This window comes from Fusarium subglutinans, assembly GCF_013396075.1.
Source record: "Fusarium subglutinans strain NRRL 66333 chromosome Unknown NRRL66333_c0000023, whole genome shotgun sequence".
NCBI lineage: Eukaryota > Fungi > Ascomycota > Sordariomycetes > Hypocreales > Nectriaceae > Fusarium > Fusarium subglutinans.
In genome coordinates, this window is record NW_023502086.1 from 376,485 (window position 1) to 391,057 (window position 14,573).

Genomic DNA, 14,573 nt, shown 5'->3' on the forward strand with positions numbered 1-14,573 from the left:
CAAGCCTTCATACCTTGATGTCTTGATCATTATTTTCGTGTTCTTTTCGACTAGAATCACTGTTGTCAAGCAGCCTAAGGCATGCTAGTTCTACAGTGCTTATTGATTCACAGCACAAGCACAACAGCCAAGACTATTGCCGATCATAGTAGACTAGTAATATACGGGTGGGAACAAACACAAGCCCGGACGCATCATCGATGCAACAATTGGCAGTCTCATCGTCACTTGGGCCTCAATTCTCTTCCGGAAGTTTACCGCATGTGAGTGCGGTGAAGCTGCAGGGTGTTACAGTAGTTATCTTACCAGTGACAAGACATGCTTGCTACCTAAGTAGTGATAGCTCAAAGCTATTGGGCCCTTCGGCTTTCACCTCGATTCACCGAATTGGCATGCAAGTTTTACGGCATAGACATGGCATGCCAAGACGGGGAGGGCTGCAATTCTCTGCCGCCGTTTGGCTTGGTTCGATGAAGCGTATCCGATCGTATTCTTGTGGGGTAAAGAGAAAATCTAGACTATTCTACCTTTTCATGGGAAAGAGTTGACATTGTCTTGTGATCAAGTGAAGTGATGAATAGTTTGTGGATACTCTTCTATTCATGGATCGTAACTCGTAGGTAACTACGGAGGTCTCCCGAGCTCTTGAGCCGCCCGCTGCCATGCTTCTTCCGGCCGATGACCGGGACGGGACCCAACGGGGACGAGGAACAGGGACAGACAGGTACAGGTACAAGGAAATGCTCGTGGTTTTCCGTATTGACCCGTGTATCTCGAGGCACGAGCCAATCAAGACAAACTGAGTCAATGTCTCCGGCGGCTGGTCACGCGGGCGAAGCCGGGGATATCGACTTCCCAAGCCAAGGCTAAGACAAGAAAAAAGTCTTTACCTGATTCTGTCATGGATGCCACCTCCCCCAGTTTCTGAAGCAGGTGAGTGGAGTTAAGTTTAGTAGTTAGCGGCTGTGTTCTGCTTATCCAGGTGCTTTTTTTAAGTTAAGTTCAGTTGAGCTGACCCTTTTGTCTGCCGACAGATTTAAAGTAGTGCACTACGCGATAACTCTATTCTCTTATATCTCCGTCATCGCATCAATTTCCAATTCCAATTCCTTAACCTCTTCCAAAAACTGTAACGTATTCACTGCAATTATCCAACTCTTCAACATTGATTGAAATTACTCTGTTTGACTGTAATCGGCCGAGACTTTGTATTCGTGGCCTTATTGCCAGTGACGACAAACAGCCTCCTCTCCTATCAAACGACCCTCCTCTTCAACAAAGTTAGAGGGCTGAACTCATTGTCTCCCCCAAAAGGTCCGACAAGACAAAATGATTTGCCTTTCCAAAGCAGACGAGTCCTTCTATCAGCGCTTGACTTGGAATCAAGCTCCTTCTCCCCTGGCAGCTATGAACACCACGCGTCAGGATCTCAATGGCATCTCCAACCTGCGCGAGCATGTTGATGCTGGGCAGGATGACGGAAGTGGAGGCACGAGTGGAAGTCTATTGAATTCGCACGATGAAAGTAATCAAGCGGGTTGTCATCCTACTGAGCCCTTCCTGGGCTCTGAAAAGGATGCGGGACGACTGTCCCGTATCTCGGGTAAGTTATGTCAGAAAATCTCATGATTATCCCTTGTCACAATCCACATCTCAGTTTCATTCCCCGATACTAACTTAACCCTCACCAGGACTGTCCTCGTATCTCAAGACGGTAGATGGTGGTGATGACCAAATCCGTCTTCATCGAGGCACCCTCTCGTCATGTGCCTCGCACATCTGGAGCTGGTCCCTCTGGGTCCTCTCTGTTCTTGTTGTCTCGACGATCATCTCATCCTGGAATTCCCCTGCCTCTGCGCCTGCTGCCATGACTTCAACCCCCAAGGCTCATGAGTCGATTCCTGTTCAGGTTTCGCCTCTCCGCAAGCGAAGCACCTGCGAGACTGGAGGTGTCGACAAGGCTGAATACAACACTCCTCTCCATGTTGGAGCCTTGTTCATCATCCTGTGTGTTTCGACGCTTGCTTGTGCTTTCCCTATCATGGCTACCAAGCTCCCAGGTCTGAGGATCCCGACTCGTTTCTTCTTTGCTGTACGCCATTTCGGCACTGGAGTGCTGATTGCTACGGCTTTTGTCCATTTGCTCCCCACTGCTTTCATTTCTCTCGGTGACCCTTGCCTGAGTAGCTTCTGGAACCAGGACTACCCTGCCATGCCTGGTGCCATTGCTCTTGCTGCCATTTTCCTCGTCACTGTTGTTGAGATGGTCTTCCACCCGTCTCGCCATGTTTCACCCGCTGAGATCACGTCTGAAACCGACAGCGATGCCAAGATTGGTAACTCTAACAGTGGTGGGTGCATGGGAGGCACAGGCATACTACCCATCAGGGATATGGGACCTATTCGTGGACGATCCTCTAGCATTGGCCAGGGACTTTCTGTCCTGAACAGCAGAGACGAGCGACTGGAGAACCTGGATGAAGAAGCTTGCGAAGATGACGACAACGCTCAATCTGGAAGAAAGAACCTCGAGGAGACGAGCCTCGAGGCTGTACAGATGCCAAGCTTGACCCCAGAGCAGCAGCAACGTAAGGAGCTTCTCCAGTGCGTCTTGCTCGAGCTTGGTATTCTCTTCCACAGTGTTTTCATCGGCATGGCGCTTAGCGTTTCGATTGGCAACGAATTCATTATTCTGCTCATTGCCATTGTCTTTCATCGTAAGTTGACATTTGATGTTGGCGTCTTCGAACTTGGACTAACCCAATGGCAGAAACCTTTGAAGGATTGGCTCTGGGCTCACGAATCGCTTCCATCAAATGGCCTCAAGGCAAGATGCAGCCTTGGTTCATGGCCCTTGCCTATGGATGCACGTAAGTACTGAAGCTATCATTTGTACCGTATCGACCGCTAACAGTAGCATCAGTACTCCTCTGGGACAAGCTATTGGCCTTGCTACCCACACACTCTACAGCCCCAACTCCGAAACTGGCCTCATTGTCGTTGGTGTCATGAATGCCATCTCGGCTGGACTTCTCACCTTTGCCTCACTGGTTGAGCTCCTTTCTCAGGACTTCCTCAGTGACGAGAGCTGGCGATTCCTCCGCGGCCGTAAGCGCATCTACGCTTGCCTTTTGGTGTTCTTTGGGGCTTTCTTTATGAGTCTCGTGGGTGCTTGGGCCTAATCGGCTGGGTGCTTCACTCAAACCTGGCATGCGTACTGAAAATTTCAGGAATGCCATGCTAGGATACGATCCTTTGTGATCCTGGTCCTTGACCGTTGTATGGCCGAATTCTCGGTAATTTTATCGAATGTTCTGCATATTTCGGCTCTGGACCCTTCTTTTCTCTTCTCTTCTTGGCTGATAATGATTGGTTTATTGTAAAGCCGGATACATTATCATCTCTACCAAGGTTCTATTTCTGTTTCAACGATCGTGCTGCCTTTTTCACCCTACTAGAGTATTATCTAAGTAGGACCGTGGAGCACGAATCACCCTCCTTGTATGTTTGCTACAAAAGAAGAAACGAACATCTTGCTATATGCCATATTGTGTAGGCTGTTAGGATTGTTTTGGATTGAGCTTCAAATACACACTCCTTTGCACAATTCACAAGAATAATTATTCTATCAAACTAACAAGACGTGACTCGGAGCTTGAACGTAAAATTTTGTTTTTGCGTATATACCAAGCTATCATGAAACAGTATTCTTATCAACAATACCCCTAGCAAACTCTCCAAAAGTGAGGTGCTGCTTGATATCCACCTCTTCACCCAAGTTAGGCTGAGTAAACACCGCCAGCGTGTTACGCGCGATCTTTCCATCACTAACACTAGCTCTCACGCCCCTGACAAAGTGAGGCACAGCCTTGAAGCGGCCGGCAGTAATACGCTCCAGAGCTTCACCAGTCTGAAAAGCAATGCAATCGCGAGGAATCTTGACCTGGACAGTCTCGCCTGTACGAGACTTGATGTAAAGACCAGCTGAAGGATCAGGGGAGGAGGGAAGTTCATCGAGGGGTGGAAGTGAAGCACCGTTCAAGTTTGTAACTTCTGGTACAGCGGGACTTGTCTTGTGCTCGTCGATAAACATGGCTGATGTAAGACCAGTTAAGCATCCATGGTCCAAATGCGTAGCACACCAATCATCCTCATCACCGCCATTGGCAGCAGGGTCATTTCCTTGAGGGTAGTAATGCAGCAGGCGGGCCTTGGTGGTGCTAGAAGTGCTGACAACGTGCTCTAGGTATCCGGCTGGATAACCCGGGATATCTTCTTGCGCAAAGCGATCGCAAGCACGTGCAACAAGGACAGCTACGTCAATGATGAGGCGGCACAGCGAGGTGACAGAGGGCTTGAAGCCTTGAAGAACATTCTCTGGTGGCCATACATTGGGGGAGAGGTATTCGGGAAATGTGTCGATGGAGAATTCCTCAGTAGGTTTGGCGCATTCGAGAGATGGGTCGATGTAGAATGCACAGTTGGCGTAGTATGAACCCTTGAAGGTATCGACTTGGCCATTTTTGAGAGTCTCTTTTCCAAGAGACCAGCCAGTTAAATATTTAGCTCTGGCGTTCTCAAGTTTCTCTTGACTTGTGTTAGTAAGGGTTGTTTAGCAGTATCATGACATCTTACCGAGCTCTTCCTTGGGGAGGTTGCCGAGATATGAAGCGTAAGAGAGGGCTTGGTGTCTCAGCTCGGGGAATTCTTTGGGGACGTCTTTCACGACGAGAATTCCGAGAGAATCAGGACCAAAGGCTTCTTTGAGGGTTTCAAAAGGAATGTTGCCTATGAATTGTTAGACTCTGCTGTTTTATGGGACGAGGGAGAGATTCATCATGACAGCGGCGCTATCATGAATGTAAGAGGTACGTACCATCCTTGAGGTCCTGAAGAGACACTGAGACAGCTTGAGCTTGGGCAACCATTTCGACCGAGATACAACAATCAACGACTTAACTTAGACGACAGATAAAAAATTAATCGAGTCAGGGAATTATTCTCATCTTTTTATTTCTTTTTCTCTTACAGAGGTTACCATGAGTTGCGGGGGAGTCTCGATTACATAACCAATCACCTTCCCGAACAGCTCAGTTCCCGTAGTGGAGCTCGCCGTATCCCGGCGTTGACCGTCGGCCTCAACCTCCCTGTAACTACACCATCAAGCTAAACCTCGAATATCCGATCATGGTCAAGCCATTGACGTTCAAAGGCGACAAGAAGGTCAAGAAGCGCAAGCGGACAGACCCCGAGAAATCTCAACGCGATGGCGTAGACGACGAAGCTGGGCAGTTGCAAAAGACGGGCGAAGAGGCAGAGAATGACGACAGTTGGGTTTCTGCTGAGGCAGCGACTGATGTTGTTGGGCCCATCATGATTGTTCTACCGACGGATGAACCTTCTGCATTGGCGTGCGATACAACGGGAAAGGTGTTTACGATTCCGATTGAGAATATCGTTGATGGGAATCCTACGACGGCGGAACCGCATGATGTGCGGCAAGTCTGGGTCGCGAATCGCGTTGCTGGAACAGAGAGCTTTCGCTTCAAGGGCCATCACGGAAGGTAAGTCAATACCCCCATCTACAACTCTACCTGTAGCTAATGCGCAGCCCAGATACCTCTCCTGCGACAAAATCGGTCTCCTCTCAGCAACCTCCGAAGCCGTATCCCCCCTCGAATCCTTCAACGTGATCCCCACTGGCGACACACCAGGAACTTTCCAACTACAAACCCTGCGCGACACATTCCTCACCATAAAAGCACCCAGCAAAGCATCCTCCAAAACCGTAGACGTGCGCGGCGACGCAGACGACATCTCGTTCGACACGACATTCAGGATAAGAATGCAGGCGCGGTTCAAGCCCAAGCTGCGCGCGTCGAAGGAGGAGAAGGCGTTGGCGAAGATTAGTCGGAGGGAGTTGGAGGAGGCGGCGGGGAGGAGGTTGGATGAGGACGAGGTCAGGCGGTTGAAGAGAGCGAGAAGGGAGGGAGACTATCATGAGGCGTTGTTGGAGATCAAGGTGAAGAGCAAACATGATAAGTTTAGTTAAAGGTACAAGGTTCATGGAAGAAGGAAATATGAGGATATAGGCGACTCAAATCAGAGGTTACGGTTAGTATTGATGCTTACGGGTCCTGGTGCTTTCGGCTAACGCCTTATCTTTACAAAGGCCATCAACAGCAGGCTCAACGTTCAAGAAATCAAAAGTTAGGCAGACTTGGATGGCTGGGTCGACAAGACTACTGCCCGTACTTGAAAACAAATAAAATGTGCTTTGATCGAAGCTTATGCAGCCAACGACTTACATCAAATAATACATAATGGAATTGCATATTGAACAGAAGATACCATCCCTCATGATTCGGCACTATTCCTGAACAAACTGAGGCAAACCCATGATTTCTCAAGAACAAGTTCTCGGCCAGGATGTATCAGAAGCACCGCCAAGTTGCATAATTTGATCGCTCCATGGTTTATTCGCTTTATCTTCAATTTCTTTCCTTAATTGGGCCTCCAAGCCTTGACATTTCCATCCTCACCGGCAGTATACACCACATGGGCCTCATCAAAGAAGCAGAAAGACCTCACAATCTCCTCCCCATGAGCACCAGGCAAGCCAACACTGTTCTCCCGATCCAGCGCCCATCCTTCGCCATTGGGGTTCTTTGCAAGAAAGACAAGCTCAAATCCTTGCTTACTACCATAACGTTAGCATCAGTTTCACAAAAGGGGGGAGTGTAGCCTTACTCTTGAGCTCCAACACCGAGAATAGCTCCGCTACCGTCCATCTTGGGCGTAATATCAGCGACGTACTGACATCCTAGAACAGATCTCATATCGCCAAAGTCCTGCACAGCATCGCCGTTTGCGCGCTCCTCGCTAACATCATAAAGAGCACAGCGCTCATCGTGAGAGAGAGCAGCTACTTCTGTCGCTGAGAGCCATGCAGCGCGGTGAATAGAAGCGTCGACGTTGCAGGTCTGCACTGTGAGATCGTCTTCATCTGCGACGCGGGTGTCGTAAACGTTGACGAGACCGTCTGTTGAGCCGGAGAGGAGAAGAGCTGGGTTGGAGGGGTTGAAGGATAGGTCTGTTACGTCGTCGCTGTGGACTTCTTGGTAGTGTGCTTTGGATGATGGTGTTGCGCGGACGTCCCTGGTGTTGTTAAAGAGGAGCTCTGAGCGGTACGGAGGGTGTTTACCAGAGATGGATCGATGCTGTGTGGTTTTGGAGTTCTGTTCCTACGGCGATAGTCTGTGTGTCGAGACTACAAGCCATAGATAGAATAGGAGCTTGGCTAGCTACACTCAACATCAGCAACTCTCCTATCCATCACTTGATTCAGATCTGTCACTCACCTTGAAACTGCACAACATTCGCACCCTGTCTCAGATCCCACACTCCAACAGTTCCGTTCTCACCAGCAGTACACACAATAGAAGCATTGCTATCAAACACCCGCAATGTGGTCAAGTTGCCGTGCTGAGTGGGAAGACGATGTAGAGGACCTGCTGCGAGACGAGTTGGATCGAGAACAGAGAGGAACTGGTCTGATGAGATAGAAGCGAGACCAACAGAGGTCATGTGTATGTCGAGGACGTATACGTCTCTGCCGAGGGAGAGGCCGTCGGCGCAGCTGAGTGTGTACATGATGAGTGTTGGTGAGTGAAGAATTTGATGAGTTCTTAGTATCGTCAGAAGTAGCAGAACAGAGATTGAAACCAGGAAACTGGAATCTGTCTGTAATCCTACCTTAGACAGTCAAACTCTATCTCTCTTATTCTCAAGTCGAGTTCATATGAGTCTGATGGTATTGAGACCGAAATGTTGTAGATTCAAGTCTTCAAAGTCCCACTTTTCGTTGTGAATGGCGGCCTCGATAACTGAATATTGCCCAACTTTGGGCTCAGATGCCCAGAACTTCAGACTCGCAAGAAATCAATTACATGTCATCGTTACGGATAGATTCTTTATATTCTACGTCTAGTAGTCTCATATTATCGTTAGTCACTCCAAGTACATTCTCCATTACGTTATCAACAGTCAGCTAAACGAGGACAACCCATGGTGCTTAACATCTCTGATCTTACATATATTTTACAATTATTATCTATCGCTCATATTTGGTACAGTGTTCCTTCTGTCGTCAAGAATACGAAAAAGAACCAATCGCAAGAATAATTGCCAATTCCAAGGAGAAGAGTTCTTGTATCACCTCCTCCCCTAAAACGCCAAATTCATCTATTTCCTCTCCGCTGTTTTGGGGGTATTTCCTTTTTCCATCCTGTTCATCCTGTTCATTTTCATCACGAACGATTGTTGGAACTATGGAGATGTCGCTCGTTGACTCCGCGGAACGCTCGCTTGCCGACCTCGTAGCTGCTGATCATGATAGCGCATGCTGGGGCAACCTTGAGGGTTCGTGGGATCCATCCCTTCCATAGTCCTGAGGCTCCTTCAGTCTTGAAGATGTGCCAGAGAAGGCGTACCATACTGCGCTCCTCGGGGGCTGCTACTGCGCTAGCGCTGCTTTGTTTGGCCTTCTTGGAGCTGTCTTGGTAGATCTGCGTTCGTGTCTTTCCGACGTCGAAAGGTGTTGTGACGAACGAGGCGAACGCTCCTGACAGAGCACCAGCTGTGAAGGCATCCACAAAGGTTTCGGTATGGTTCTCCTGGACCTGCGATCGTCGTCTTGCTTCTGACAGATCCTCTTCGAGTGGTAATGAGTGACCGTGGCGTTGTTCACGATAATCCGTCAACCTTGATCGTATCGATTCATATCCCCACCAGTAAAGACCAGAGAAAGGAACATCTCGCCAGAGGGTCAATGTCAAGCCTCTCCATAACGCAGTATAACCGTGAGATCCCACCATCTCCTTCACACTCTCGAAAGCCTCCACAAGGTGATTTGTCGTCGATGCTCCATGCGCGGCCTGCATTCGTGTCTTGACAAGTTCAATCGGGCTAACGGCCGTGGCTGCTAGGACACGAGCAGCTGAACCAGCAGTCAAAGGTGCCGATGTATCGGAAAAGTGCGAAAACGGACTGTTCGGGTTAAATCGCAAATAATCGTAACCGGTGAAGTAAATAATATTTGAAGGAACCGCCATGACAAGCGTGGGCGATAATCCTCGCCAGAGAGTCGTAACGCCCTCATTGCGGGCAATCTTTCGCAGACCGTCAAAAGTAGAGCTGAAGGTTCGGCGCTGTACCTCTTCGACAGCACATTCGGCCGGTGCTGGAGGCGCGACAATACCATCTATCCTAGGCGCAGCGAGACAAAATTCGGCGTTGCCTCCGGAGAAGAAGACTTCGCGGCAGCAGGATGTGATACCGAGTTCGGCGGTTTGGGCGGGGGAGAGCGAGGAGGTAGTAATTGCGAGTTTAGAGAAATCGACGGTCGATCGAGGAGCCTTTTGCGACTGAAGTCGCACGCGGACGACATCGAGGGGTGTAACTGCGCACCACAGATTAGCATAGGCCTGGTCGAGGAAGAAAAGAGAGACATACCAAGTAATGACGTTAATAAACTGCCTGACATGGCCGATACCATCTTCTGCGTCGCTGTAATATCAACAACTCCATTATTGCTACTCCCAGCGCCAGCCGCCGGTATTGATTTGCTCCCACTGAGAATATCCCTCCCGTCGTTGGGGCCCGTTGGTTCGGCATCCATCATATGGCGTAGCGAAAACTCGTCATCGGCTTGGAGGGGGTTCTGGTGGTGATTGTGGTGGTCGTCGTAGCCACTGGGGCGATTTGTGCCGACAGTGGCCATTATTGGGGTAATTCGAGTATATACGTATTCTCTTCAGTTCATAGTCGAGCAATTGGCGAGAAAACCAGATCAAAATCCGATGGAAAAGAAGAGTACTGGGATTTCGGGGGGGGAAGAAGGAGCAGGAGGTATGTGTAAGTTAGGTTGTCGAGATAAGGAAAAGGCAAGCTGAGGTGTCGATGACGATGACTCGATGGCAGCGGTTTTTGGTGGAGAGGTTTCGCAGTAGTGGCGATCTAACACAGACACAGAAAAGAAAGCACCCTTTTGTCCCTGGTCAATACAATCGATGAGACGTTAGGTTTGTGACGTTGACATTTATTTTTTAGAGTTCCGTTCTGGAGGTTGAATGCCGAAAACTGATTGATAAAAGTGTCTTTGCTGTGGAATTAAAAAGAAAAAGACAGACTCTCCGGATGAAATCCCCGAGGCCGGCCGGAGTAGGAGAAAACGATTCGGTCTGTCGGTCGGTCGGCTAGTATCGCCCTCTATCAAATTGCGCTTCAGTACGGAGTAGTGCGGCCCAGAAAGAGGAGAAGTCAACTACCGATGCTCTATCATTATTTCTTGTATGTTCTGTATAGTTTGCTCTTGAACATACCTACTTATCGTATTTACTTCTTACCAAGCAAATAAACAAAAAATTATGGCGATATCGCCCCCCAATGTTTTGCTAAGCCCGGGGTCGGAGCATCGGGGATTGGTGCACAAAAAAAAAACGGTTTGCGCCCTGCGAGGTACGTACCGGGGGGATGCGGTCATTTTAGCTGTCACCTGCTTCTCTTGGGCTTTGTGAGAGCCGCAGATTTCCGTAGGATGATGTCACGGAGGACGTTGATTGGTTCGATGCATATCTCTTGGACAAAAGGGTTGTTGGAGCTTCAGCGAGCTACCTATGTCAGTGGCTTAGGGACCAAGAATACCTTAGGTATTGTAAATGATAAAAGAATAAATAAATCGAGTCTCAGGTCCCTTGATATCATAAGTATTATGATGCTATCCGCTGAAACCAAAATCCGTCATGATGGTATTTTCTAAAGACGAGCAGATCTAGATCTTGTGAAGCATAACGTTAAGCACACTTGGCTGCTGATCGTTGTGATAGGATTATCAATCTCTCATTATCAATCTCTCATTATCAATCTCCCTCCTCATTGTCTACGCCCTTCCAACAAACTCAAGCACCGCCTTCACAAACCCTTCAGGAGTCTCCTCTGCAATCCAGTGCCCACTCTCAGGCACCGAAGCAACACTAAATGTCCCCTTTTCATGAACTTCCCCCATCATCTGCTCAGCCATCTCGCTGAACTGATTCATTCCGCCATTAAGACCCAAGGCCCTCACTTTACATTTCCCATGCTTGGCAACCCACTCACGATTCTCCTCCGAATCTTTGCCAAACTCCCTGTACATGTTAAAACCACAGCGGAGAGCGCCAGGACGACTAAACATCTTGACATAATAGTTCAAGTCCTCTTGGGTAATTGCTGATGAGTTGTACGAGTATTTGTCGTAGAAGTGGCCGAGGTAGATCTCCTCCCTGCCTGAGACGAGAGCTTCGGGAAGATCGAGAACTTGGTGGAACCAGAAGTGGAAGTGCTGAACGCCGTGTATTTTCCAAGTATCCTCGTGAGCTTGAGTTCCGGGGAGGGGGCATTCTCCCCAGATGACAGATGCTGTGCGATCAGAGTATCGGGAGGCAAATGTATATGCTATCATACCGCCGATATCATGGCCAACAATGTGAACTGGATCTCTGATAGAGAGGTGGTCAAGAAGTTCCAAGATATCAGATGCCATGGCTGTCTTGGTGAAACCTGTCTGAGTTCTGTGCGAGTATCCAGCTCCACGGTAATCTGGGGTGATCACCCGATATCTAAGTCTTATGAGTATCTGCTCTACTGCTAACCAATAAAACTTACCCAGCTGAGGATATAGGACCGATGACTTTTCGAAACTGATATGAAGTCTGAGGGAAACCATGGATCAAGACCACGACGCCCTTCTCATTCCCATCATGCTTGTTATCAGTGTAAGCGATGCTCACACCATTGTCGAGAGAAGCTGTATAAAAGGCACGGTCCATTTTGATAGATATTTTAGTATGTTCTTCAGCTCTTTATGTTTCTTTGAGTGACGAGTTATCTCTTTCATGTACCCTTTGCGAGCTCTTATATCGCCTATGGTACGACGTTGGCATGACGCTCGATGACGCTGAAGACTGGGGATTACAAAGCGATCATCTTGAAATTCACGATGAATTCCAAGGAAATGGGGTAAAAGCACCAATTAACGCCTTGTATCTTTTCAAAAACGGGTTCGACATTTCTTGGTCAATTGATCTCGAAGTTGAGTATGTATCTCCGCTAACGTTATGCAACCACAGGGTGATGGATAGCTAGAAGGGACTTTACTCATGTCGTCTCGATGTTTCAACACTAGCACTAATTATGTGTGACATTCTCGCTTCACTAGAATTCAATATATCTATCAATTTTAGTAATTAGTGGCTACTACTATATGCTTAAACTATTTCAGAGCAAAGACATGGGCACATATGATAAGACGCATAGCTATAGGGTATGCAAATAAGCATCGAGGGAGCATTTTTATATAATATTCAATTGCTACTCTCACCAAAAAGCCCTTATGCTCTACCTAGATGCTTTGAATCCTTGGGTGAGTGAATGGCCTGGTAATTTCACGATCTTCACTTTTAAACAGCCTTCAATATCGTTATGTGTTGATCAACCGTTTAGATTTGTAATGCCCATTCACCGTCTCTTGACCACACTAACCTAATCCATCCACCATAATCCATTGCCCACTATGACTCGGCCGGCGAACCACAGCATTCTATTCGTGCTCTTTGCATCATTCATCACGACTTATCATCAACCGCCTTCAAATCCATCCCTGCCCCTAATCAATCTCCCTTGTTCTCACCTTGACTCAATCGGCGAAAAATTACTCTTTATAGCCTTCAACGTGATAATGAATTTATTGTAATAAATAACCTACCGCTTCCAAGATAAACTTCGGACTTAACGGACAAGAAAGCATCATGACATCAAACACAAACGAGCTCGACTCGGAACTCGAGTCTTTCCGACAGAAATGGATTTCAGATCTAAGAACGAGGAGTGAACACCCGGAAACTGCTGAGGCTCCGGCTGGACCGTCAAGACGACCTCATCATGGTCCTATCTCCTCGTTGCCACATAAGCATGTACCTGCGCCAGCGGATGACGGTGACGATGATTATGTGCAAAGCCGTGCTTTCGATCAAGATGAACCTGTAGCTCAAGCACCGCAGGATGTTGAGCATGATCGGAAAGGAAAGAAACTCGTTTCTGCTCTAGACCATTTTGAAGAGGCGATGCATAAGGAGGACCAGGGTAATATGGGTGATAGTCTCAAGCTCTACCGCAAGGCTTACAGAGTATGTGATCTCAATCCAGCTCATTAGAAACTCTACTAACTCGTCTACAGCTTGATAATGGTGTTGATCGGAGATATCGTGAGAAGCACTTCCCTCAAAAGACAGCTCCGCGACCCGTTTCGCCAACAGCTACCAAAGCCTCTGCACCAGAGACGACTCAACCGCCCAAGCCAGAAGAAGTTGTAGAAGCAAAGCCTCTACCCATAGGCGAACTCATAGCCAGCTTCTCTGGGTTGAAAATCGAGCCTGCCCCTCCTCCCATCGAGGGCATGCCTGAGCCACCATGTCCTATGGCCGATCTCCCCGATGAGATCCTCATCCACATCCTCCGCGACGTTGCAATCACTGATGTTGGAGACTTTGCCCGCTTATCTCGCGTGTGCAAGCGTCTCGCATACCTCGTCGCTTCAGAGCAGCGGATCTGGCGCCGTGTAGCTCTCGGTTCAGAAGTCGGTTTCAGCTCGCAGATATACCGTTTCGAAAAGGGCGTTGAGTGGGACGACCTGCCAGAGGAGGAACAAGAAGGCCCGGAGATTCAGGATGGTTTCGTAATCAGCCCATCTGAGCTTGCGCAGCGGAGACGTGATGCCAATATCGCTTTCACGGAGTCTCTAATGCCCTCCGTGTACCCAACCTGGAAGCAACTATTGCGCTCACGACCACGAATTCGTTTCAATGGCTGCTACATCTCCACAGTCAACTATGTTCGCACTGGACAGGCCTCAACTAATCAGCCTACGTGGGGCAGTCCTATCCATATCGTTACTTACTATCGATACCTCCGTTTCTTCCGTGATGGTACACTCATCAGTCTTCTCAGCACTGCTGAACCCGCAGATGTCGTGCACCACCTGACTCGCGAGGAACTCAACGTTCATCGTGGTGTTGCACAGCCCCATCTCCCCTCCGCCGTCATGGCACTCGCTCTTCGCGGTCGCTGGCGCCTGTCCACTGCTGCTGACCGTGATGAAGGCTCTGACACAGACCGGCCCGGTCCGGCTACTGGCGAGCATGATCGAGACCGTGATCCAGAGGGAGACGTCTTTATTGAGACCGAGGGCGTAGGATCCAAGTACATGTATCGCATGGATCTCTCTATGCGAAGTGCTGGCAAGGGGTCCCGCAACAACAAACTTATCTGGCGTGGCTTCTACAGCTACAATAAGTTGACGGATGACTGGGGCGAGTTTGGCTTGAAGAATGACAAGCCATTCTTCTTTAGCCGTGTCAAGAGTTATGGGTTTGGTGAATAACATGTTGCATCGCTGGCCAAAGAGAGATGCCAAATGACGTTGTTCTGGTCTGCATTTAGAAGCATAGATTATTACAAGCATATGAGTATACGAGTTT

The 14,573-nt window shown here is 48.6% G+C and overlaps 7 protein-coding genes across 7 annotated transcripts; 3 read left to right on the forward strand and 4 right to left on the reverse strand.

Moving 5' to 3' along the window:
• Positions 1-1,329: 1,329 nt before the first annotated feature.
• FSUBG_2639 (low affininty zinc transporter) lies at positions 1,330-3,182 on the forward strand (the record flags this gene model as incomplete). The annotated part of the gene is made up of 4 exons (XM_036680433.1): positions 1,330-1,603; positions 1,692-2,717; positions 2,771-2,870; positions 2,924-3,182. 4 exons carry the CDS (start codon positions 1,330-1,332, stop codon positions 3,180-3,182), a joined length of 1,659 nt encoding a protein of 552 aa, XP_036541908.1.
• Positions 3,183-3,694: 512 nt separating this feature from the next.
• Positions 3,695-4,928, reverse strand: FSUBG_2640 (uncharacterized protein; the record flags this gene model as incomplete). The annotated part of the gene is made up of 3 exons (XM_036680435.1): positions 3,695-4,587; positions 4,636-4,788; positions 4,877-4,928. The coding sequence occupies 3 exons, from the start codon at positions 4,926-4,928 to the stop codon at positions 3,695-3,697; spliced, it is 1,098 nt and encodes a 365-aa protein (XP_036541909.1).
• Positions 4,929-5,187: 259 nt separating this feature from the next.
• Positions 5,188-6,052, forward strand: FSUBG_2641 (frg1 family; the record flags this gene model as incomplete). Its single annotated transcript, XM_036680436.1, has 2 exons — positions 5,188-5,564; positions 5,617-6,052. The coding sequence occupies 2 exons, from the start codon at positions 5,188-5,190 to the stop codon at positions 6,050-6,052; spliced, it is 813 nt and encodes a 270-aa protein (XP_036541910.1).
• Positions 6,053-6,504: 452 nt separating this feature from the next.
• On the reverse strand, positions 6,505-7,653 carry FSUBG_2642 (wd40 repeat protein; the record flags this gene model as incomplete). The annotated part of the gene is made up of 4 exons (XM_036680437.1): positions 6,505-6,700; positions 6,751-7,158; positions 7,205-7,304; positions 7,362-7,653. The coding sequence occupies 4 exons, from the start codon at positions 7,651-7,653 to the stop codon at positions 6,505-6,507; spliced, it is 996 nt and encodes a 331-aa protein (XP_036541911.1).
• Positions 7,654-8,309: 656 nt separating this feature from the next.
• FSUBG_2643 (mitochondrial carrier family) lies at positions 8,310-9,781 on the reverse strand (the record flags this gene model as incomplete). Its single annotated transcript, XM_036680438.1, has 2 exons — positions 8,310-9,460; positions 9,514-9,781. 2 exons carry the CDS (start codon positions 9,779-9,781, stop codon positions 8,310-8,312), a joined length of 1,419 nt encoding a protein of 472 aa, XP_036541912.1.
• A 1,158-nt stretch (positions 9,782-10,939) lies between these two features.
• On the reverse strand, positions 10,940-11,867 carry FSUBG_2644 (haloacetate dehalogenase H-1; the record flags this gene model as incomplete). The annotated part of the gene is made up of 2 exons (XM_036680439.1): positions 10,940-11,657; positions 11,704-11,867. The coding sequence occupies 2 exons, from the start codon at positions 11,865-11,867 to the stop codon at positions 10,940-10,942; spliced, it is 882 nt and encodes a 293-aa protein (XP_036541913.1).
• Positions 11,868-12,845: 978 nt separating this feature from the next.
• Positions 12,846-14,476, forward strand: FSUBG_2645 (f-box; the record flags this gene model as incomplete). Its single annotated transcript, XM_036680440.1, has 2 exons — positions 12,846-13,223; positions 13,274-14,476. The coding sequence occupies 2 exons, from the start codon at positions 12,846-12,848 to the stop codon at positions 14,474-14,476; spliced, it is 1,581 nt and encodes a 526-aa protein (XP_036541914.1).
• Positions 14,477-14,573: the final 97 nt, after the last annotated feature.